We start from the raw sequence: 26,507 nt of genomic DNA on the forward strand, positions 1-26,507 counted from the left end.
TGTCGGGTGGGGTGGGGTGGGGGGGGGGGGGGCACCTGTGCTGGAATCGGCTGGTCTCCGCGGGGTGTGGAGATCCCCTCCTCCAGACAGGGAAATGTAAAACCGCGGCCATGATCTAGCCATCCGGGGCCACACTCTGTAGTCACTTCAAGAAGAATGTGACAAGATTAAGATGTGGGGGGTATTCATGCTAAAATGAAAAGAAAAACACACACACAGACTGCTTTCTTCCCCCCAAAGATAAATCGGCTTACTTTTCTTTAAGCTTGTGGAACCTAATCAAACTGAAAAATAGCATTTGCTGCCCCACGGGCTGTATCAAAATATATGCCTAAATGTTAACGCTGAGAGATTCAGGCAGGGAACATGGCTGACTGGGACCACACACACACTCGGGCTGCCTGAACACAAGTGTGGCGCTCTCAAGATGCCCACGTTACGGGTGTGCGGCTAGGCTGCAGACCTGGGGATGGGCACGCCTTTGATGGGCACATTCCTAAACTCGCCCAAAAGTTGCCAGTTGGAGCGGTGGAACTTTGCGCCACTCCATGGAGTAGAGCTGAGTGCTGAGGCTGGGTGAGCCGATTAAGCTCGTTATGAACAAAAGCACTTCTCAGTGAAACGCCATAACGATTTTTTTTGGCACCTAGTGTTGATTCACTTGGCTGGTGGGTGTAGAGCACCGTCCGTTTCAGCCATCGCTGTGGCTTTCGCTGGGAATCAAACAGTCATCTGATCGTGCCTTGCGAAAAACAGTGATGTACCACTCCAGCTTTCGGTTTGGCAAATCAGCCAGCAGCCCAGTCACACTGATTAGCTGCATTTAAAAAAAAGTTTTTGTTTGTTTGTTTCTTGCAAGTATCTCTCCCTGATTCTCCCATCACAATGATAAGGCATCTTTTCAGGCATTTCCAGGCTTTCCTGAGATTTGCAACACCTCATTACGCACCTACGGTCTCCCACAGAACCAGGCGGATGCTCTCACATGGAGATGGATTGAGTCGGCCTTGTTATTGACATCCCCTAATCTGACACTCGGTAACAAATGAGTCACAGCCTCCAGGAGTATGGGCACCACTCCGGCGAGCGGGTAGGTGCTGAGAGGATACAGGTGGAACTTCATCATCTTCCATTAATACCGGCACCCCGGCGACTCGCTCAAACGAATGATGCCTACCCCGCGTCTTGGCCAGCGATCGCGATCTCCGCTCGCCGGCCCTCCGGCACTAATACCATCGCGGCTTCCTTTTCTCCACCTGGCAGCCAGAGCTAAGATGGGGGCCTTTTACAGAATCCACCCATGGCTGACGCTTGACCGCCCCGCTAGCATGAAGGCGCCGTGGTGCACGGTCCTGTGTGGCGCTAGAAGCCGTGCTGGGGCCGCACAGACGAAATGTGTCGTGAACCAGCCGAGCCGTGCTCCCGTGTGACGTGTTTCGAGAGCTTGGAACATACCGCGTATTATTACCCATGATGCTTTGCCTTTAAACATGCTGCAACCTCGTCTCCAAAAATGCCATCTGTAGGTCAAAGACCAGATATCTGAGAATCCAAACCATGTCTGCAGTTGCTAAAGCAAATCGTCATGTGTTCCTTAGTGGCTTCTGTGAGAAAATGTTAATCGTGCCTTTTTGTGTGAACTGAATCACTTTGGTAAATCACACGGCATTTATCAAGCCTTAATTGTCTGTTCCTGCGTCTGGCTGTGTCAGAGGCTCTGGCCCCTCGCTTGTGCGCCCAGCCTGCGCGCGATGACTGCTGCTCCATATGGGCTTGTGTGGGTGGACTTTGTGAACACATGGAAACACAGACCGCCGCACAGGCACACAAACAAGCACACGCGCTGACGCTCAGGTGACAGAGATACACAGACACACACGCTCCCAGGGGGGCTGCGGAGGACCGGGCCCGGTCTTGTGGGCTGCCCCTCGGGGGCCGTGGAAACAGCTTGCGAGCTGGTGGGGCTGAGTGGGGCCAGGTGCCGCAGACTTGACCCCTGGGTTCAGCGGGGATTCCAACAGCTGAAACACACAGGGATTAGACCCAAGCCTTCGTTTAATTTAATTTGTATTGGGTTGTCTTGGGGGGGGGGGGCATCAAAGTTTCCTCCAGTCATTTAAAGAGCAACAGACATATCAGAGCATCTAAAAAAAAAAAAAAAAAAACACAGAATTTGTTCTGGTCTGCATGCTGATGCGATACACCCAGAGCTTAGTTAGGGTTTGTGCGCTCAGACGCACTGAAATGCCTTGTTTTGTTATGATACGGTAAATATGTCTCTGTTTTACATTATAAACCCCAATTTTTCTTTTACATAGATCTGAAATCACTTGGCTGTGCTACTGGAAATAAAGCAACTCATCGTCATCTGTGGCTTATCGATGCCCAGGCATCTGTCCCGTTCAGAGCTGTCCTGTTTTCCACACATATCTTAGGGCTCGATGTTTATCTGTCGCGATGCAGATTGTTGCAGGTCAGCCTTTGTTTTACTGTGCCGGAGGTATAATTAACGCGGCCGCTGCCTGTTCCCTTCCGCTCCGTCCTGGAAGGTGGACGGGGCACCCAGCATGGGTGGCTCACGCTCATTTGCATCGCATACGCTCTTCTTCTGACATGACCCACTTATCGAAATCCAAGGTCAAATGATCTCATCTTCTGAATGAGGTCAGCACGGCAGTACTTAAGCACCCCACGTAATTCTACGTTCTGGCATTCGGATAGCATTTTATATAGAATTAACTGCCACATCATATATACGATGTTTCTCATGCAATCTGTCGTTACGCATTCCTGCATTTACAGTCGCCATACGGACTGCTAGTCCTCTGTCGGTCCTGACTGCAATGGGTCAGCTGTTTTTTTGAGGAATTCAGAGGGCAGGACCGGTTAAACTATGATATAACGCTATGATTGTCAGACATGTTATCCGTAAGGCCGTCCCTGCTGATGAGCGTTTGCTCATGTCTGAGCGTTTGCTCATGTCTGAGCGTGCCTCAGCAATAACCACTTTTTGCAAGATGTAAGCGCTCGACGCCTGAGGTGTTAGACCTAAGACTAATAAGCAGTTTCTCAAATCTTTGAAAACGCTCTGCCTTTCATCCATAATTGTTGGATGGCCACATCACACTGAGATGGGAATCACACCAACCTGAGTCAGCTGAGCCGATTACCCAGACAAAACGACGTTTACTGCCTTTTTGTCTACTTCTCACACTCAATCCTGCTCTGTTTTAAAACCTTGTATTCAAGGTTAAAATAAAATTTAGATGTACGTGATTGTTTATCCTGGAAATGCTGCTGAAGATCATAAGTATCTTTCTCCTGAAGTCTTTCTTCCACAAATCACCCGCTCAGCATGGGAGTTATTGCGCAGGACTCTCCCAGAATGCATTGCAGGCAGACAAAGGAGTGACCCAATAGAAGTGGATTTCGCTGGTTGACTAGTGTGCAGATTGGGACACACTCCCTTACTCACTTACTGCCGAAATTCCTCAAGCTTGCAAGGGCCTGCAGGACCCCACCCCTCTCACAAGCCTCCATCCACAAGCTCCGACTTACCTGCCAAAAATAGCGTAACCGTTAACTGTCCCTTCAAATAAATCCCATGTAATTACAGGTCTAGTTAACAGGGTCTCTGTGATGGTAATAATTAGCAGTGCCGTGACAAAGGTCATGCTAAACAATTTAGTGAGGAAGCAGGCTGCATGCCAAGTGGGGAGGAGGGGGGGGAGCATCGACATAGTGATGCCCTCACGCAACTGTCCCTTATTATTCTCTAATGAGAAAGATACATGAAATGGAGGAGGAATGCAACAAACAGGCATTTACGAAGCTGCTATTCATCTGTTATTGATGCTAACTTGCGAGCAGGATGAGCCCGGCTGTGTGTTTTTCATTTATGTTTCTGGCTTGAGCATTTTAAGTGGTATTAAAGACTCTCGGTTCACATGTGTCGTGCCGTCTTTTATCTTTTATTCTCCCTTCTCCTTTCGGATGTGCTGATCTCCCAGTATCCCCCCCCCCCCAGCCCTAGCACTACAAGTTCTGTTCTGGGCAATGGGACTCCCCAGTGTATGGTGTGTATCGCACGGGGGGCCTTCCATGATTAAATGGGCGCCGTTGTGTAAACAAGTAACCCCACAGTGCCCCTATTTTTGAAGGCTCCCTTTGTACCGTCCTCCAGCTCACAGGAGGTTTGGCGTCTTCGTTACTCGTTTTGGGGGGGGGGGGGCTCTCACCCTCTCTAAACTAGCCTCCCGCCCCAACCCTCATGAGATGAGTGACTGGCTCCCACTCTCGTGCTGTTCTGTACCGAAGCTTCACACTGAAAGTGTGAGATGGTTACCCATTCCCTGTGCACCTCTGACAGCCAGTCAGCCGAAAAAAACAACACTTCATTAGCAGTGACTGAGACAAACAGCTTTAAATTGGATGGAGGGCTTCTCTCCTCCTGATCCCCCCAAAAATAATGAACTTCTTGTGTGCTGATTGTATAATGCCGACACATCAGGAATATAGGGGAAGTCATCCTATGGATGAGTGGCAGTGAATTACACTGGAGGGATAGAAAATTTTCAGAGCAATTCGGAAAATGATCTTATTTACTGTAGCACAACAAATACATTTCATATAAAGTGGAGCTGTTTATCTCCAGCATGTTTCAGTGCAGACATTTAATGCAAACTGAATTACAAAGGATTGAAGTAACTGCTCTGATGTAAGAGCAGGTTTTAATCGGTTCTAATTTTTTTTGATGGATTTAAATGTTAAATCTATCTGTGCTTGGTGTGTACTTTGAGCTAATTAAGCACCGTGAAAACGAAAGGCCGACCCATCGCTTTTGACCGTGGCTGGCTCTGACAGCCATGTTTATCTCTGCCTCTCTTTGGCCTCCATGTCCACGGGCGGCGTCCGCCGAACTCGAGGGCCTCCTCTTTATAATACGATATCTCCTTCTTTACGATCAATATTATTTCCTGGTCCTGATAGCAGGGCAAGTCGTTACTGTAAAATGGGGACGGATACTCTCGCACTTTTGATTGCCATAACTCGTCTTCCACTATTTTCATTTGGAAAAAGACGCATGGGGAGGGCGGGCGGAGGGGGGCTCCTGCTAAGCATCCCGATCCTTTTAAAGACGTTTTCCGTAATCCGATGGGAAGGAAGCTGCAGCTTTGAAAGCCTTAGTCTGGATTACCGCTAGTCCTCCAAATTAAACCGAAAGTCAGCCTTTTGTAGCTGCTCATGCGAGCCGGAGCCCGGCGTCGTGTTGCCACGTCAAGGCGCCACAAGGCTATAATTAGACTGCAGTGTCTGTCTCTGCCTGGAGTCCCCCCCCCCCCCGATACTGGCCATCCGGACCATCTGACCTCGCAGCCATCTAGCCACCGTTCGGCTGCCCGTGGCAACCTCAACCAGGGCCTATGTTTAGCACATGGTGAATGCATGTGGATGAATGTACACGCGTGCATGTGCTCTGTGGGTTGAGAGGAGGCCACGCTGCCAACCGGAGAATCTGCATGCAGCTTCAGCAATATCGCTGCTATTACGGAGAGCGAGCCGGGAGGGATGGAAAGATATTACACCGATCTGACACCAGCGCGTACAAAAGAGGCTCCCTGTTTGACGACGCGTTTATTAGAAAAACACACAAACAAACGCACACACATAAAAACGAGTGTAAGGTGATAGCTATCGCTGAGCTTCAGTGGAGAGAGCGGTTTATGTTGCACGTGCATCGTGCCGCGAGTCCCGGCTGAAAGTCCAGATGCCAACGTCGAAGGCATGAGAAATACCAGTGTGACCGTGATTATTACTGTGGTCCTGGGCTTCAGCATGCCGACTGTGACAGAGCGACGTACCAATGCATGTGCCCGAGTGCTCAAACGGGAGTGTGCTTGTGGTGTATAGCTCTTTGTGTGTGTGCATGTATGCGATGTATATCTCTGTGTGTGTTTATGTTATGTGTGTGTGTGCATTTTTGTAATTATTACATTGTGGGGACCAAAGATTCCAAAGTTATTTCATTGTGGGGACATTTTTTTTCGGTCCCTACAAGGATGACCTCAGTTTCATAAAAATCAACGTGCGATCAAAAAACTAAAATGCCCAAAGTTATGTATTATGTTAGGTTACTTATGGTTATGGTTAGGGCTTGGTAGGGTTAAGGTTTTCTCCCATAGAAATGAATGGACGGTCCCCGGAAAGATATGAATATGTGTGTGTGTGTGTGTGTGTGTGTGTGGTGAATATCTGTGTCTGTGCTGTATATCTCTGTATGCATGCATGTGTGGTGTTTATCTTTGTGTGTGGTGTATATCTGGGTGTATGGTGTATATCTCTGTGTATGGTGTATATCTGTGTGTGGTGTATATCTCTGTGTACGGTGTATATCTGTGTGTCTGGTGTATATCTGGGTGTATGGTGTATATCTGTGTGTGGTGTATATCTCTGTGTACGGTGTATATCTGTGTGTGGTGTATATCTCTGTGTCTGGTGTATATCTCTGTGTCTGGTGTATATCGGTGTGTATGGTGTATATCTGTGGGTGGTGTTTATCTGTATGTGTGGTGTATATCTCTGTGTATAATGTATATCTGGGTGTGTGGCATATATCTCTATGTGTGGTGTATATCTGTGTGTGTGGTGTATATCTCTGTATGCATGCTTGTGACCACTGAATTGAATGAAAATATGAATATTTGGATATGAATACATGGATTGTGTAGGTGTTTATCTGTGTCTGAGTAAACATGTATATGTGAGTAGTGTGTGTGCATTTGTGTATGTGTGTGGATTATGTTTTATTACATTGTATGTACTAAATGTGTGTGTATTTCTGGTGTGACTCATGTATGTGTGAGTATGTGTATAGACTATACTGTATATCTGTATGCATGTATCTGTGTGTGCATGTCTGTGTGTGGTGTGTATCAGTGTGTGTGTGGTGCGTATGCCTGCTGTATGTCTGTGTGTTTGTGCGCATGTGTGTGTCCGCTTGCTATTAATGGGTCTGTCAGCTGCATTCTGGGAAACGATCCCTCAGCACATCTAAGGGGTTTGGGTGCCAGAAGCCTCCATGGTGACCTGCCCCCCCTCCCACACCCACACCCACCGCCACAGCCGCACTCCCCTTCAGCCCAGGTCCCTGAGGACACATTAAATCCCCATCATTAAAGGGGGAGAAACAAGTTACAATCTGTACAGGCTTCCCTCGGCCCCGAGCCTGGATTGAACCCCCCCGGGGCTCGGGGACCCCCGTGAAGCCGTTTCGCTGAGCAGATCCAACCGCTGAGGCCTAATCTACTCAGTCAGTCGCTTTTGCTCTGCGATGTCAAGCGCTGGATGTGAGCCAGAATGGTGCATTGTGCCCCGTGCCCGGGCCTCGCTGTTGGGGTTTCCCGGCCCGGAGGCCACATGTAACATACTGACAGCAGTAGCTATTCCCGTCTAATGCCGCCGGACCCTGATGCAACTTCACACTACATTTTGTCACACCAACTCAAATCTATCTGGGTCACTTCACTTGAAAATATGCGTAAAAAGGAGTTATAAAATAAAAAAAAATCGTACTTTTCCTGGAAACTAGACCCCCCCCCCACATACACACACACTAGCAAAGAACAAATATGGGGAAATGCAGGCTTCACCTGAAACTGTCTTTGGGATGCAGCAGCAATCAAAATGTAAAACAGGATTAAATGGTGAACAGGGACACGGAGCTGCCGCCCCCCTCCCCGCACTGTTGCCGTGACTAACATCAGCGTTTTTGCCTCCTAATTCCGCTCCTGCTTGTTTGCCTGTCGTTACACTCTCTGCTCTTCCTCACGCATGCCCACAGCGGATCTCGTCTCTCCCTCTGCTGGGCCACGCGTGCCCTTGTCACTTTACCGTGAGGCTTTGCTTCAAACGCTCGGCTCCTTTCCACCCGTTCCAGGTTCCGGGAAATGCTGAGTGCGGAATGGGCTGGAGCCAGTGAGCAGCTCGGTCAGGGCCCGGCGATAAAACCAGTCACCTGCTAACCGCTAACTAGCCACGTCCAGTCAAGCTGAACATCATGCACTTCAGTGATAGTGTCGACCATTTTCTGAACACTTTATGAACCACAGGAATGGTTCAAGTGTTCTGTCATACTGTCTGCATTTCTATTAAAATAAAACAGCAACGGCAAGACATGCTTATCTAACTACAAAACCACCACCCCCCCCTCCCCCCCCCCCCCCCCCCCAGCAGTAATGCATGCAGACGCTGACATTTAATGAATTCAGAAAATGCTAGCAAACATCTTCTTCCTTTCTCTTTGACTCCGGGAAAAAAAGGACGGTTTAAAAGGTCATTCTGCTCACGTCCGTTTGCCGCATTCAGAAAAGCGCCTTTTGTCTTGCATCGCGCCATTTAGGTTGTGTCTGGCAAGCTTTCCCGAGCTGCACCTGATCTCTTAGCTTGTGCGTGTTTCACGTCCTGTATGGTAAAACGCAGCAGTCACACGAGGCTTCGTCAGTGGAGCCAAGTCGTTAAGTTTGGTTACTTAACGACTGAGATTACAAATGCAATGCCAACACGTAAGCTCAGCCGTCCACTAATGCACCCTTCCGTGTCCATGTTAATTAATACATTTTCCATTCTAAAATTAAGAAAAAAGTCTTTACCATTGAATCCGCTGAAACAGTGACACTTCAGTTCCGAGGAATGACAACATTTTGTTTTTTGCAGCGCTTCCATTTGTAATTCCCCTCCTCTGCTAGTCCTAACTGGGTAACAGTTGAGCGCGATCCCCACCTTCAGAGAGTCCCCACGACACAGCTGATGTTGCCATGGCAGATGAACACGCGAAGATTCACATATACAGGTTTCACACTTTTCTCAGTATCGATAATTCGGACACTGGCCTTTAGTGAAGCCCTGTGGCAACTAGAATAGTGAAGAGAAAAGAAATCAAGGGTGACCTTTTAAATCCTGTTAATTTAAATGTGGGCATTCGGCCTGGCAGCGCAATCTGGCTAATGAGACAAAAAGAAACCTTTAATGAAGTTATTTTCTCTGGCATTTCTCCCTGTTTTACACTCTGAGACACAAGCATAGCTTGACTTTCCTTCAGAGCCTGTTTGTGAGGAGTGATGGCTAGGAAAGGCTACCGTTCACATTTGAAGCGATTCCGGTACCAGCACCTGGAATGCGGTACCACTACCCAACTGTCCTTTTATAGCTGCTTTACTCTTTCTGTATTAACAAAATATTTACATTTCAGTTGTCCAAACCTCTCAATTTCGACATTTTTAAATTTACCATTTTAATGTATACTTTGCTTCTTCAAGTGCACTCTCAGGTACCAAACTTTGGCACCGATTGATTTAATGTGAACGGGTACTTGGTAGTACTGACGTAATTCAGTCGGCACCCTGAAACATGCTCAGTTCGGTACCCAACCTTAGTGATGGTGCCTGTATTCATTACTGTCTTGCAGCAAACCACATTGTCACAGAATCCGGCACTTCTGAGATATGCTGTAAGAATTATTATATTATGTGCAACAGAAGGTTGGTGTCTTACTTCAAAAGATCTTGATAATAGCTGCAGCTATTTCTGTCACTTAGGGAAGTGACAGTATTTATAAAGCAAATTCCCCTTTAGAAATCAATCGAACTGTGTTAAAATCCTCTTGTGCACTATGTACCCAGATAATCTCTGTATATATCTCTGTATGTAGTTTTAGCTGTTGGATTTTCTTACGACAGCAGAAATATTCCATTGTTTCTTTGCATCCAAAGCATATTTTTTGCTAAGTGAACCGCGGCATAATTTGCTTATTACCCCTAAGAGGCTGAACTGTGTTAAAGGTCCGTATGAAGAGAGGCGTGAGCATTAGCCCGTTGTCACGCTCGAGCGGAATGTTAACATTTAACTCAGTGGAATGTCGGTGCACGGTCGTTTTGTGCTATATGTGTCAAACAAACACATAGGGTATTGAATTGAGTATAGAATCATCTTGTTTTTTCGGTTCCGTTTTCATGTGATCGCATACTGTTATGCGCAGTCATACGTGTGGTTACGTTAGACTCAACCATCCACACAAAACAATACACAAAGAAACCTTAAATCATGCTACAGACCCTAACATGTACATATCATGCTTATCTTAGCCATATAAATTACTGTTAGTTACTGCTATATTGTAATAAGTGTCACCATGCATTGAATTCATTATATTTTAAAGAGCTAAAATCATTACCGCGCAACGAATCTACCTAAAGGTGTCGAGTGCTTTCGATTCCTTTGGCATACAGCAAGCCTCTCCGTGTCTGTGTGTGTGTGTGTGTATTTTATGCTTATAGTCTTTCGTTAAGCAAATCTTTGGCATCGAAAAGTGAGCAGTTTTACTTCAGGCTCCATATCCCATTTCTGACGTTACTCAACTTTTTTTATTATTTATTTTTTACAAGGCTGAAGCCTGAAGCTTATCGCAGTTCCTGGGATGCGCTTTGAATTGTCCACACAGCACGTGAACTTTTTTTTTCTATAACCTTGAGAAAATATTGACGGCAGTCAATAAATAATTCATCAAGTGCATGCTGGGAATTCGGTAAGGCTTCAGCTTTGTCTATAATACCGCGGTATTGCCTGCCACCGCATGACCTCTGCTCTTAGGCTCATAAACACAGAGCAGCAAAGTAGAACAGCGGCCCAGAACCTAGACACTACAGTAAAATAAATTAATAAAGCAAGACCATGTACCTCTGCTCCCCTAACCCCGTCATAATTACAGTGTTTCCCTTCAGGTTTAATTCACGATTCCTGAGCTGAGAATATGACTTCATGGTGTGTATTCCCTGGAAATTGAGAATGTCCATCCATCCATCCATTTTCCAAACCGCTTATCCTACTGGGTCACTGGAGGTCCGGAGCCTATCCTGGAAGCAATGGGCACGAGGCAGGGAACAACCCAGGATGGGGGGCCAGCACATCGCAGGGCACACTCACACACCATTCACTCACACATGCATACCTACAGGCAATTTAGCAACTCGAATTAGCATCAGCATGTTTTTGGATTGTGGGGGGAACCCGGAGTACCCGGAGGAAACCCCACGACGACATGGGGAGAACATGCAAACTCCACAAACATGTGACCCAGGCGGAGACTCGAACCGGGGTCCCAGAGGTGTGAGGCAACAGTGCTAACCACTGCACCCCCATGCCACCCCCAACTGAGAATGTTCTTTATAAAAAAAAATAAAAATTAACTATATGTCACCATTCCCTAGGAAAGTGTTTGCATACAACTTAATGTGCTTGAAAATGAAAATAAATTTAAGCCATTCTCTCTTTGTGGTTGTGTTTGAAACTAATAAAACTACTTTTGACATGTGACTTTAATAACGGATGATTTATGGCTTGCCAGCAATTCATCGCAACTCAGAAATGCAAATTAAACAAAATATATTATGCGCAGCATATCTGTGTAATATAATATGAATTCAGTGTCTTTGGTATTTGAGTGATATTAAATATGAGGCTGCTTGTTACCTAGCATCGTTATTCTACGTGTCCAGACGTCACGTCTCGTTACGGGACCGCGAGGACGTGCTGATGTCAGGCCTTGTTAGTCACTGCCTCCCTGACACTGCGGCCAAACTTCATCTCACGGAATTTGAAAGATGACTCTGATTAACAGGTGCAAGCCCTCTTGCGCTGGTAAATAATGACACAGCGTTACTCAAACAATTATTCACATTCCTCTGGGCGCGCTGACTCAGGGGGCGGCCCTTGTTGACCTGCACCTTCAGGGTCAGAGTTTGAATCACACCTCCTTTGTTTGGGGGGGGGGGGGTGGTGGTTCCTTCAGGTTGTACCCCAGCCTTGTAGCATATGCTTCCTGGCTCCAGGCCTCCCCACAACCCTAATCCAGAGAAATCGGAATAAAATAGATGGATGGGTGGGCCACTCAGCCCATACTCGACGAAAGGTTGCCGGCTTTCTTGAATCCAGCCACCCATTACGTTAGTTCTTTTTGGTTTTTGTATTTTTCAAGCTTTCTGAAGTTTTTTTAAGTTTCGTGGTGCACAAAATGTCTTTTGCACGCAGACATGAGCCAGTGCTGCAGACTGGTCTCTCCGCCATGAGAGATTAAAAAAGGAAGAAGGCGACTTCAAATCCAAGCAGCCATGCTTGGCTGACAATTATTTTTCTGCATCGTTTTTTGGTTCCTGCTTTCTTTCTCCGGCTGATGTACCTCTCAGTGGAGCTGTACATGCTACGGTATCGCCAGAAACTACATGCTTAATGATCCTTTGTACTCTGTGTGTGTGTGTGGTGTGTGTGTACGTACACAGTGCTAGTCAAAAGTTTGGACACATCAAAGAAACTGACCGTGTTGCATCACATGACCCAGTCAGCTGACCTAAGCAATGTAGAAATGTTTTTGGAGTGAAAGAGAAGCGACCAGTTGGAGCTCTTTCTGAACAGCTGGACACGCATCTCAGGAGGCCACCACATGAAACTGGCATACAGAGGACAGGTGAGCAAGTCCCTAGAGCAATTGGGGTTAAGGTCTTTGCTCAAGGGCCCAATGGTTGCGTTATTTTACAAACCATGAGATTTGAACCAGCAACCAATCCCAGCCTCAGCTGCCCCCCCCCCCCCCCCCCAACAAATTATGTTTTGTTGTTGTTTAATACTGTTTCAGTCACTGCTTGATTCCATGTAATTTTACAGTTTTGATGTCTTTATCGTAAAACTTAGAGAAAACTTCAAATCTTTCCCTAGGTGGGTGTGTCCAAATTTTGACTGGTTGGAAGGCAGGACTTCATAGTTTCTCGCGGAGAGGCAGGCCGAGCTCACACCGCCACTGTTTGCACCTTTGTGTGTTGTCAACCAGCTATTGGCTCGGCGGATAATGCCCCCTTTTCACAGCACATATGACAAAAGGAGGGGAGCGACAGAGAAAAACGCCGGGGGGTCATTAAACGCCACGCACGGGATTAAAAAACATGGCACCTGAAAGCAGATCGAGGCACTTTTCGAGAGCAGAACGATCCGTCACGATGTCACATCATATACCTCACAGCTGAGCAAGAGGTGCTAATTGTTTTAGGTGTGCTGATACGTAGCAAATATTACGACTGTAAAGGTGTCTGCTATGATTTGTTGCATACTTAGCTCATTAGCTTGCTGTGCTTTATTTGCAGTTTGAGTTTTCCGGAAGCCTATCTCTGTCTCACTCTCTCTCTCTCTCTCAGCTGTCAGTTCTATCCTATCTTGCCTCCCACGTCACACCAAAACGTGTAGATTAAACCATATCTAAGTCCCATATGTTCAGGATGGGGTTTTTCGCTGCCTTCCTTCAGGTGACGGCTCGGAAGCATCTGGAAGAGCGGCGCTTCAATTAGCATTGAACGGAACCTGACAAATTAGCAGAGTGAGCAAAAAGCCAAGCTGGAGATCCTCCAAAGAGCACCTTTCGCTTCCTTTTCCATCAAGGAAAAAAATACATTTTTAAAAAGTAAAGGAACATGTGGGTAAATCTACATCCAAAAACCATTTTTTGCCTCCCTGCATTAATATGTTATTCCACAGGTGTAGTCGACCGCACTGCATTTTGCCGATTCATAAACGCAAAGCCTAAGGGGTAATATAATTGTTTAACTTCCTAAAATGATAACTTAACAGAGAGATAATTAGGCCAGACCAAACACAGACTTTTTCTGTACTGCAAATTCTCTCCTCTATTCGAACACCACATCTACCCCACACCCATCTTTTGATCCATCCAGGAACAATTACTTTACCAGGTAGGCGATTCCTCCGAGAGTTCTGTAACTTCCCCAGAGAGCACTTCAAAGCGCTTCACGGTCCTTGGGCGTGAGCCACAGAGTGCATCATTGTTAGCCAGCTCCCGAAACAGTCTACCCCGTGATCCAGCGTGCAGGCTGCCCGGGGGTGGGGGGGCGGGGGTGCCAGGGCACTGCGCCTGCTTTAAGGCTGACCCAGGAAGCCCAAGGACCCTGGGTCCATCGGCACCACTGACACAGAGTCCTTATCCCTCTCCATGCAGCCTTTTCCTCTTCCAAGGTCAAACCCTGCACCGACTTAACTCAAACTTGACAGAAATGAACTCACAACTCTGTCCCTCATCCCCCATCCAACAGCAAACATAATAATTGTCTTTTTTCTCAGCATAAATGTGGGGGCCGATTTTTTTTTCGTATTATTTTTATTATTTTTGTAATGTGAAGGAGTCCCTGACCTTGACTGAGTACCTTTGAGCATAATGATGGAACACCAGACATTAAATGAACCCACGCTGTGGTCCGCCTTTAGCCTGAGGTACCCTGAGAGCTAAGGAAGATATTTTAAGGACGGGGTGCTGCACTAACCGCAAAATGGAGTGAGCGCCGGTGCTGGTGAGGTGTGGAAGCAGAGAAGGATCAGGAGAGCTGGCTCCTCTCAAGTCCGAACCTGCTCGACACAGCAGAGCTTTCCGCCGTCATTTCACAGCTGCAATACGCCATGTCCCCCCCCCCCCCCCCCCGCATAAACAGGGGTGCAAATGCCGCCATTTTCCCCACACACGCAGCACCGCCTGCCCCCACCCCCCGGTGCCCGCCGGCAGCCCGTCCCTGTCTGCCCGCGGCCAGTGCGCAGAGGCCTCGGTCAAAGGGATGTTTGTCAACGTCATGTGGTCTGTGGGCCACGATGGCGTTTGCATGCTAAGCAGCCCCCTGCCTTTATGAAGGCGAGGATTAGAGATGAGAAGGTGTCCAAGCGAGCTGCTTTTCGGACACCTGCCATTATGACACGCAGCCACATGCGGCCCTCGCTCATCCGTCAGAGAGGTGCCTCAGCTTTGCATATGAGATCATCAGAATCAATCTGCTACCTTATTCGTTTTGTCCCCCCCACCCACCCCCGTTTTCATTCCCCGTGACAAATAAAGGCCCTCTAATCCAGCCACAAAAGTCCTTTTATTGGATGCTTAAGCTGTCGGGATCGGAGACGGGACTAGGTTACTTTTCACAGGCTGCCGCGTAATTCCTTTGTGTCCTCCTGCCCACCGCTTATCCTTCTGCCCGTGTGACAGTAGGAGCATGACCTGCTTATTACCTGCACCTATTACCTGCATAAAAAAGCACCGCCATACTAACCAGCTAGATGGACCACCGACCATAGACACTGCCTCCCCCACCCTGCTTCAAGAGCTTCTCATTGATCCCTGTGGTCCATCAGACTACACGTTCGATCGGCTAATCTATGCAGCGATGCAATTTTTGAGCCTTCTAATTTTCTCCTTTTAAATGAAAAAATATTCCTCAGCGTTCTCTCCTATGATTTGAGTCCCTTTGATCAATCATGTGTAGTTTCCACTGCTCTTCAGTGCTGAAAATGGCGGTAAGTGGGCCTGACCAGACTAAACGAAGTATGTCGGACAAGAGGATGTCCAAGCAATCCAATAGACCAGTTCATAGAGCCAAAAATCTATACACTAAAGATCAGCGGTGTTGGCGTACAGCCTGTCTGCTTTTATAGCCCCTGCAATGAAGGCTTTTCTGTGCTGCCATCTTACCTGCGTCTTAAGAAGTGTAGCGAAGCTGCACTGTAAAGACACAATGATGCCAAACTGTAAGGACAAAACACTGCATCTGAAGAAGAACAGCAATGCTTCACTGCAAAGACACAACACTGCACCTGAATAACAGCATTGCTGATCTATATGGCCACAATACTGCACATGAAGAAGAACAGCAATGTTGAACTGTAAGGACACAACACTCTAAGGACACAACACTGCATCTGAAGAAACACACTGGTGCTCCACTATAAGGACACAATGCCACATCTGAAGAAGAGCAGCGATGGTGCACTGTAAGGACACAACACCATACCCAAAGGAGAATGGCAAAACTGAACTGTAACTGCACATCACATAATATGAAGAAGAACAGCAGTGCTGAGCTGTAAGGACACGACACTGTAAGGACATAACACGACATCTGAAGAAGAGCTGCAATGCAAGGACGCATCACTGTATCTGAAGAAACACAGCAATGCTGCATTTAAAGGACACGGCACCACACTCAAAGAATATCAGCAAGGCTGCACTGTAAGGACACGACACTGCATCTGAATAAAGACAGCCATGCTGCACTGTAAGGACACGACACTGCATCAGAATAAAGAGGGCCATGCTGCACTGTAAGGACATGATACTGCATCTGAATAAAGACTGCTATGCTGCTCTGTAAGGACACAGCACTGCATCTGAAGAAACACAATGTTGTTGCACTGTGTGAACGCATCACAGCATCTGAAGAAACACAGTGAAGCTGTACTGTAAGTATACCATTCTGCTTGGCCTTCTACAACAGTTACTTGTTTGCCACTTGAGTATTTGTTCCTCATATCTGCTTCCAATACCACCCAGGGTTCACCTGATTGGTTAGTCCAGCACACTCGGTTAGTATACACAATCCTATTCTCCTGTTTGCTCAACAAAACCCAGAAAAAAAACCAACAATCCATTCTGTCAGCCATCCAAAATCAGCCTGGCGCTTGTCATTTCATTACAATAATAAATCATAACAAAAGGATCTTCTACCTCCAGTTCACAAAGATGGTATCACTCCAGACACAGCGACTGCCTCCCCAGCCGCAAAGATTACAAAAGCATAAAGTAACTAAGCAAACCTTCTCCACGACCAGCATCACAGATCTACACAACATCTGTGCCTGACTGGTGCAGTTTTTAATTCCAACATGCACTAGGTGAAGCATTTCGGTATGCATGTTCATACACACATACATACATACATACACACGTATTTACATACACTTATGACATGTTCCTTAACGTACACAGAGTGTTGTACTTAGTCTTGGTGTCGCACAAACATCTGGGAGATCACGTGGCATGCCTCAGAACTGTGCTCTTGATCCCCGTTCCTCACTCCAGCACCCTCTTCCTCATGCCTGCCCACCCCCGGCTCCCCTCCCTCGAGGCAGCAGCAGCACAGGCTATAGCACAGAGCGGGTCTCACCTCTGGCAGCGGCATGCCGTTGATGATGAGGTCAGGCTGCTGCGGGCCTTGCCCGGTGAAGGTATGATGATAGCCATGGTTGGGGGCGGCATTGCGTGAGTTCTGGCTCTCCACGTTGAGGAAGGTGCTCTCCGACCGCCTGCAGCCCAGCGGCAAGGTCTGCTGGTGGTAGTCGAAGTAGTTGAGCGAGGAGGTGAGAGAAGAGCAACTCACCACGTTCATCTTGTCGGTCTCCTCCACGTCGCGGGGGACGAGTCTGATGTCATTCTTGCTCAGTTTCTTCTTCTTGCTGGACTTCTTCTGGTTGCCGTAAGAGTACTCTGCCACCCTGTGCAGGTAGAAGAAACTGAACAGACTCAATAAAGCAGTGCTCTGCCTTTCCCGCGGTCACATGACTGCCACCCGTTCGCCATGACACAGTCGCAGATCCATGCCGGAGCCAGCAGCCAGCAGCCGGGATGCGAGCATGCAAGGCCACAGACGCCACATCTACAGCATTCACACAAGATGCGTCGACATTTTGAGCACGGCACCGGGGACCCACGAGGGCCGTCCAAATTCAAACCCCCCCTCTCCCACCTCAACCGTCCTAAGGCCACGCCCTCTGGCTCGCAGCAGTGCGAAAAGTGTCGCTTTTTTGATGGTAGAATGGCAATGCTGCCGGATATACAGTTGCCGTGCAAAATTTTGCGCAGGACTTCAGTGAGCACATCCTGTTCCCTTCGGACCTGGGCCCAGGCTCCAGAGTTCTTGAAGCAATCACCTATTTGCATAGCCTTACACCACACCCCTTTGCAGCCTGTTTGTTTTTTTTTTGGACAGGGTTCCCCCCCCCCCCTTTGTGCTAATACATGCATCCAAGGAAGAAAAAAAAAAAAACTAGCACATAAATAACACCCTTAAACCCAGGAGGTTCTGCGCCCGGTGCTCCACATTCCATTTTTCATCGAGATGCTGCCTGCGTCTCCCTGGTTCTCCTCTCTTCCATGGATGGTGGGGGGGGGGGGGGGGGGGGGGGGGGGGGGGGATAACAGCTGAACCTTATCATTCTGAGGGCATCTCAAAACAGTTTGCTTCCCTCGATTTAGAAAGAGAACGAGCGGGTGAGCGACTCGGCCTGCCTCCGTAAAGGGAAAGAAGGTGCATCATGCTGTCCTTGTTCTCACTGCTTTGGTGTCTGAATGCGAAAGCGCAGTCCTGACAGCCAACAGCCAGCGAACACTAATTTGCAAATAATAAAGAGGAGTCTTTTCAGGAGGTTGCTACCTGAAAGCTCCGTGCATCAATGTAGATTAAAGCTCTCAGCGGGCGAAGCTTTTCAGATTGGAACAAAAAAACGGCATTTTGTTTGAAAAAGGTGTGGGGGTGCTATAGCCCCTGTTTCCTTTCTTTATCTGCATGTGACTCGCCATCATGTCTCTGCTTTTTTCCCCCTACCAAAGCTTTTCCGGCATCCACTATTTATTTCTTGGCATGATGATTGGGATTCCATAACGCAGCCGTTCCCTTAATTAGGATAATTAAGAGGCACATTACGCTTTTGGTGTGTGTTTGCTGCCTCGGAGAGGGCTGCGGCAAGCTTCCTGTTGTCTTATCTGCAGAAATGTGCTGGAACCCCATCTCCAAAAGGAGAGGCTGTCCAACCGAATGGGGGGCTCTTTCCTTATCATCAGCAGCCCCCGCGCTGGGAGTCGGCACTTTCACGGCTACTTTCACACCAGGATGGCTGTTTTGGATCCGAAGGCAGTAACACGGGAGCCGTGGACGCGGAGCGTGCCTAGAGCATCATCTGGGCCGGGTACTTCCGGGAGCTGCCCGTGTATAAGCATTGGGGTCTGACCCCTCCCCGTACATTTACACGTTCAGCTTCTTCAGGTGACTGCAGTCAGTGTGCTAACTCCTTCTCCAAGGTAGAAACGGAGGCCTACTTGGTGTGTAAATGTGGCATCCTCCGCAAGCAGAAAGAAAATTAATATTATACATGCCTGCTGTTTCCTGAACTATAACAGAGCGCCTGGAGTATTTCATACATATTAATTAGTGACTTAGGAAACAAACACCGTCACTAGCCCCGCTATAACCACAAGCAAAGCCTTCACTGCGCTTAATCGATGTGTAGCTGGTCACGTTTGATCAGTGATCGGATTCGCAGCTCCCCTGTAGAGCAATATGCACGTCGGACTGCTTTAAGTGCTCAATAATTCCGTCACGTCTGCGGATGTCAACAAAAGTTATGTACGGTGTGAAATATGGAAATACTCCAGAGTTCTAACTCACAAATGTAATTTATATGGAAATGTCGAGTCTTCATGTAGCTCGAGGGCACAAACCTGCGAGTAAATGCTACAGATAATTTTATAATTTCAAAAGTGTGTTTCATGGCAATTATTTGTTCATGTGTTGAGATATATATATATATATATATATATATATATATATATATATATATATATATATATATCAATACACACACACACATATATGTACATATGTATGTATAAATTTTGTGGGATTTGTTCAAGTGGATGCAATTTGAATCAGGACTTGTCTCACACACACACAAACACACACACTATATATACGTATGCATATATATATATATATATATATATATATATATATATATATATATATATATATATAGTTATATATATAGTTATATATAATTGTGTTCAAATCTTTCAGTCAAAAACTAATGACTTTATTTTTTATGTCTTCATTTACCAGAAAGATTAATATGCTGGTAAATAAAATTATGCTTATGACTTATTGTATGATCTTACATTTGTAAATAAAATTCTAATTTCAGAATAACCTGAGACTGATCCGAAAACAGGGCTACAATTCACCTTCGTTTACACTTTATAGCTGAAATATACTAGGCCTGTATTGAAGTGGCATGTGTTTCTGTAACTTTTGTTTTAAATTATTATTATTGCTTTTATTATTATTATTTTTATTTATTATTATTATTATTATTATTATTATTATTATTATTATTATACATTTTTGGCATGTAGGAGAAAATAATTTTTCAAAATCCCAATGGTAAGGACAGCTACTGATTAGCAAGAGATAAACGTACAGTTTGAAATACCGCACTATTTTCCGCAAAGAGCACTCAGAGGTGGCTTGTATTTGCTTGTACGTAGGGTTTATAGCGGGGATTAATTTGTGGCTGTATAGCTAAATATTAAAAGGTCCATTAAGGGAGCAGGTTTATAAACACGGAGAGTTATAATATGAAAAACCTTTCTGAAATGCTTGAACACCCTCGAAACCATACGTGAAATGGAGTATTCTACGTAATTCGTAGCTAATTTATACCAAATTAGAAAAAAATGTTTTATTCCTTGTTAATGTTGTGGTTATATGAATGCAAGACAAAAAATACGTCGAATTATTAGCATGTAGGCCTGTGTGTATTCATGTTTCGTTAATATTTTCTCCCTATAATGGATGAATGAGTGGATGGATGGATGGATGGATGGATGGATGGATGGATGGATGGATGGATACATCGCAGCTACACCTGTATTACCCCTGAAACGTCCTACGCAGGCTTTACTAAGGGGCTGAGAATGACTAGATTAGTGAGCACTGTGTTCCGTGCCAAAGACTGGGTCTGCACCGGTCCCACCCGACACGATGGCCTGTATCTGTGACTGACGGGGTCGCCAGCTGTGCTCTGGTCGCTTATACGCAGGGCGATTTAGCGTCGGACTCTTACAGCATTCAAAGCGATTACTGACACAGGCAAGGAGCACCGGCACCACGGGAAAGCAAATGCATGCATCCGGGCGCGCGCGCGCGCACACACACACACACACACACACACACACTCCGTAGTCATGCATCACCTTAAAACGCTTTTTAAAAAAATCATCTGATTTTGTTAGAGCAATAAAATAAATGAAATATGCAACAAAGTGATCATTACATAGAATATATTCATGATTTTTTTTTGTATTACCTGCAGTTGTAAGTTCGAATTTCCTTGTTGTCCCTTTTGCACTTGACAGCCACGAATATCATGGTGACAAACAGGATGGCAGCGATAGAGCCCAGGGCGATGATGAAGATGAGTGACAGGTTCACCGGTCCCATGGATTCCTGCGTGTTCAGATCCGGCGACAGGTAGATGACGATGAAAGCCGAGGCGGACAGAGAGGTCTTGCCGTGGTCGTGAGCCACCACGGTGATCTCGTAGGTCGCCTTGGCGTTTTCCCCCGAACATCCTGGTGGTCCGGACCTCGCCGTTCACCTGATCTATCTCAAAGAAGGTCCGATCCCCCTCCGAGATGGAGTATGTTAATCTCCCGTTCTCGCCTTCATCGTAGTCGTCCGCTTTCACCTGTGTTACTAAATAACCCACCCCGGCATTTCTCGGGATGGATACCTCGGCGGTACCGTTAACCAGAGGTGGGGTGGTCATAACCGGGGTGTTATCGTTGACGTCCAGGACGACGATCCTCACCGTGGCGTTGCTGGACAGGGACGGGTTCCCCCCGTCTTTGGCCAAAACTTTGAACTCAAACGTCCTGGTGTGTTCGTGATTGAAGGACCTGAGGGCGTAGATGTCGCCGGAATTGGGATTTATGGACACGTACGTGAACACGGGCATGTCTCTTACTTGGGACGGAACGATCTGGTAGGTGACAGTGCCGTTCAAGCCCAGGTCGGGATCCCGGGCCGATACGGAAAGCAAATAAGCACCGGGAGTGTTATTCTCCAGGATCATTTCCTGGTAATGCGGTTTGGTAAAGTGAGGGGGGTTGTCATTTTCATCGGTCACCTTGACCACAAACGACTTGGTGGTTTTTAGGGAGGGGATTCCGCTGTCCTCGGCTTGGATTGTAAGGTTGTACGTGTCCCTCTGTTCCCTGTCCAGTCTCCCATCAACAAGTATGGTGGAGAAGCTCTCGTATTCCTGGAGTCTGAAGGGGACGTTGCCTTGCAGTCTGCACTGCACCTTCCCGTTGGCCCCCGAGTCTTTGTCGGAGACCCTCACTAGTGCTATGACATACCCAAGGGGTGCATTCTCACTCACTTCCACTATCTCACTGTGCACCGACAGCAGGCTAATTACCGGCACGTTATCGTTCGCGTCCATTACGTTCACCGTCACTTTGCAGTGAGCCGGGATCGAGTTGGGACCCAGATCTTTGGCTTGAACATCGATCTCATAAATATGCATGGCTTCGTAGTCCAACACCCCCGAGACGGTAATCACGCCGGTTCGGGGGTCGATTTTAAACACGTCCCGCGTCTTCTCGGCCACGTAGCTGTTGAAGGAATACACCACCTCGCCGTTCGTACCCTCGTCGGGGTCGGTGGCGTTTAGGTCAATGACCACCGTGTTGATGGGAGCATTCTCCATCACGTTTACCGTATAGACGGGCTCGTCGAAAACCGGATTGTTGTCGTTTGAATCGACGACTTTAATATTGAGCTGCACCGTGCCGTACTTCGGAGGGTCCCCCCCGTCTACCGCAGTGATCTCATAAGTGTAGTGAGACTGTGTTTCCCTGTCCAGCATCTTTTCCACAACGAGCTCGGCAATCTTAGACCCGTCCCCCCTAGTCTTGATCTCCAGTCCGAACAGATCGTTCGGGGTGATCTCGTACGTCTGCACGCCAAAAGTACCTGAATCCGGATCGTTTGCCCCCTCTAGGGGAAACCGGGTGCCAGGGGAGGCGTTCTCAGAAATTTCAATGTCTATGTGGTCTGTGGGGAAGCGAGGGGCATTGTCATTGAGGTCCTTAATTTCGATTTTAATCACGCAGATTTCCATTGAGTTGGACATAACCTCCAAAGATATGTAACACTTCGGGTTTTGTCGGCAGGCTGCATCCCGGTCAATTTTCTGCTTGGTGATCAGGAGCCCAGCCGGGCTGATGTCCACCCAATGCGGCTCCGAATTGGAAATGACTCGCAGTGACGGTTGCCGGGGATCAACCACAAATCCGGCATCTTTCGCGTCCTTTGCAACATTTGCAATGATTGTCCCCGCTCTTTGCTCCTCGTCTACTGAGTATTTCAGATTAATGACAGCATCGGCCCCAGGCCAGAACAGAAGAGCTATCAGGAGAATTTGTATAAAATCCATCTCCGCAGAGCTCATCGTACTTGTTGATTTTCTTCTCTTTAAAGTCAAATATTCTAGTCTACCTTCTGTAGGATAATCATGTACTGCTGCCTGTGTAAATACCTCTAATAATCAAAGTGCAAAATCCTCCGGTGAATTCATTACATTAGAAAGTTGTCAAGTGAATGTCAGATTTAACCAACAGAAACCAATTAGTACAGCTGCTGGTATAAACTACACGCTCCTTAATCTAATTTACTCGTTGTACGATAGAGGACCTGCCTTTCATCACTTCATTTTATCAGTTATTACATTAGTCTCAATTTCCAGGATGCTACATTGAAAAATAATAACATTTACAGTACCGATAGGAACGCATTCTTATAAGAGTCAGAAAACGAATTTACCCACGTACTTGGATATGGCTGATAATAGGTTATAAACTGGGTGACAAGATTGGTATTGGGTACCGACCATTTTGAAGAAAAAAGAAACGGCCTAACAAACGGCCCTTATTCTCAAAAAATATATATAATAAAGTAGTAGAGCATTCCGTAAAACGGGTCCATGAATTGAAATGAAATTCCGAAAGAGATCTCCGTCTAAAAATGCATCAGGGTAATTCTTCTCTGCATACAAAAAATCCAGGTGCGTCCAGATGTATTTTATAATTAAAAATTATGCTTTAAGTATAATTTCCACGAGATCCTTGACGTTTAGGTGAGCTTTCCGTTCCTTTTCAGAACTGTTTTTATTTCAAATTGCAAAGCCTCTTCAGTAGATAGAAAAGAATCCAGATCGAGGAAAACGCTGTCAGTCGGGGAATCTCACAAGCGATGCCGTTGCAGGCAAACCTCTTAACGCTAACAGTCCAGTCCGCGATTTCCCAGTACGTCCAGTATGGCAGTAGAATATTTCTCTGACACTGGAAAAAAAAGTCTTGCTTAAATAATTTCTTCAGCTGGAGCGCATAACAGTGAACTACAACAAGCGATTTCCCAGGAGCTTGTATAAAAATGAAATAACAGTAAAAAATATTTTTCTTATAAATAAAGCCATGCAGCACTGATAGGAATCAGGGTTGCTGCGTAATCGGACGCTATAGGAATATTTAGCCTCCGAATGAGGCGCAAAAGCAAGCCGAGTGTCCAGCGTCGCTGACTCCAGTATGCGCTCAGCTCGCATCTCCAGAACAAACTGGCGAGCGCTCAGCCCAGCGCCTGTCGCTCAGTCTGAGGGCCCGCAACCCCGCCAGCCAATCAGAGGCTACGAGAGGGGGCCCGATTGGCCGATGGGCGGAGCTATCTGCACCATTCAAACTCCGCGAACTTCGCTGTGATCCGACATAAGAATTATCGACCGGATGGAGTACGAAATGTTTCGGCTTAATTTTTCTAATATCGCATGCATTTACATACAAAGGAAATATTATTACAAATGGGGAGGGACTTATGTAGCCTTTTTTAATCTTAACTCTAAATTCGCGTTTAACATGGAGGCTATCTATACGCATACCTTAATCCATATTTTGTTGCTTCAATACATGGGCTTTAAGTAAGGTACCATCTGCATTGGTTTATCTTGCTTTCTTTCTTGTTTAGTATATTATCCAGGATGTACATTGTTCCCAGTATTGAGAGGGGTGTCAACAACGACTTGAACGAATATAAATGGAATATAACATCATGGTATGGTTGTCGGATTAAGGTTGGAGAGAGATACCATCTCACCACATCTCTTGCCGTTAAAGGACAAACAAGCGATATTCTTGCATATTCTATCTGTATGTATGGCTGTTCCTGTATTGTTATTTATTTGATTGCTGTTTGAGTATTTTCACCACAGAGGGATAACTCTTGTCACTGAAATGCATAGTAAATTTGTAACATGCATTCCGTGTAAGAGACACAGAAACAGTGCGCGATTATTGGCATGACGTTAACCCGTCCGCAGCCACAAGTGGCAAACTGGCGCAGGTGCGCGGCGCAGGCGGGGATCGCAAGCGCAGACCGAGCAACGGGAGACAACGATGTTTTTGTTACTGAAATCATGTCTGTCGTGGTGAGGGGGTGGCATTGTGAGAATATTTAAACTACAGCTATTTCTATTGTTACGGTGAGAGAAACACGCTTAATTATACTTGATAGCTCTAAGGAGAATAAAGACGTTCAGAAAAGGTTCAGCGCATTCATCATTTCCCTGTTCTGTTCACCCACGGATCCTGATAAGAATACAAATGAAGACTGCGAGGTGATTTTTCTCCCATTGCAAATATCTTGCCGGCTTAAACATGCTCTCCCAAGAAATAAGCGAGTGCATTTGATCTTATGTGAAGTACATTTTTAAGTCGGGGCACGCAACCCGCCGCTGGTTCAGGATTCCCCGTAATTGTGTGATATTGTCCGAGCGGAGGAGATATATTATTTTTTTTTCCATTTCTTTTTTTTTCAATCACTATGCAGTTGTTACATGACACCATGAGCGCTATACTCACCGAGGAATTACACTGAATTTCGTTACGGGGAGCAGAGATGCCTATTTCGACCACCAAGGTAACAGTGGTCGGCTTGAGCCTCCCTATAACCTTACGGTTTATCGCATCACAGCGGCGCATGTATAAGGTGCTTATTACTGCGCTATGCTCTGCTCTGCATATCTGATGGGATCAAGGGCGTCATCTGTTAACTCGTATTAGTTAAGGCATGACAAGATCAAATGCTTTAATTGTGCCAGGTGAACGGGAACAACTTAACGCGCTAACTGTAATTACAGTCCCGAAGGGTGAAAGAATAATGCCTTAGTAGAGAAAAAAATGGGTTTAATGTGTAAATGCTGAAAAAAACACACATTAAACCCACGCAACTGGCCACTTACAGGTAAAATAAATACGGGTTTTAATAATTTCGGCCTACCACCACCGATCACACCTGATGATTTTTGCGATTCCTTTGGACATCGTTTTGTATATTGTATATTTATGGGTATTATATTATATTTGTATTATTTATTTGACAAGTTGAACAACGTAGTCCTCATGTTGACTCGTCGGCCTTCTTTTTGCTAATACAAGCCTGCCGACGTCATACATATTCCTTATAATAGAGAGGACATACATATTTTACAGTCTCTGTCGGCCGAATTTTAAAATCCGTTCTCCAGGGCTTTTCATTATATGTATATGCACACAGGGAAGATTTTTAAGCATCAAAGTATTCCTTATGATTTAGTGATAATTGCCCGAGGTTTATATGTGATAATAGTGGATTAACCTAGTCTCCAGATGGCCGAGAAATTCCTCCTCGCTGTGCACACGACGTGAGACACCTTGGCTCGGCAGCAAACGGATGGCTTATGATATTCACACCGTAACTATTGTCTCCTTTTGTAAC

At 46.3% G+C, this 26,507-nt stretch overlaps 1 protein-coding gene across 1 annotated transcript in view; it reads right to left on the minus strand.

Annotated features, from left to right (window-relative positions):
- pcdh19 (protocadherin 19) overlaps positions 1–24,311 on the minus strand; it is a 49,739-nt gene extending 25,428 nt beyond the window's left edge. The window contains 3 exon segments of the mRNA XM_049028291.1: positions 17,031–17,358; positions 21,004–21,260; positions 21,262–24,311. Of these exon segments, the coding sequence (XP_048884248.1) occupies positions 17,031–17,358; positions 21,004–21,260; positions 21,262–23,154 (2,478 nt within the window). The 5' untranslated portion in view covers positions 23,155–24,311.
- Positions 24,312–26,507: the final 2,196 nt, after the last annotated feature.

Source organism: Brienomyrus brachyistius, chromosome 10 (assembly GCF_023856365.1).
Source record: "Brienomyrus brachyistius isolate T26 chromosome 10, BBRACH_0.4, whole genome shotgun sequence".
NCBI classification, from domain to species: Eukaryota; Metazoa; Chordata; class Actinopteri; order Osteoglossiformes; family Mormyridae; genus Brienomyrus; species Brienomyrus brachyistius.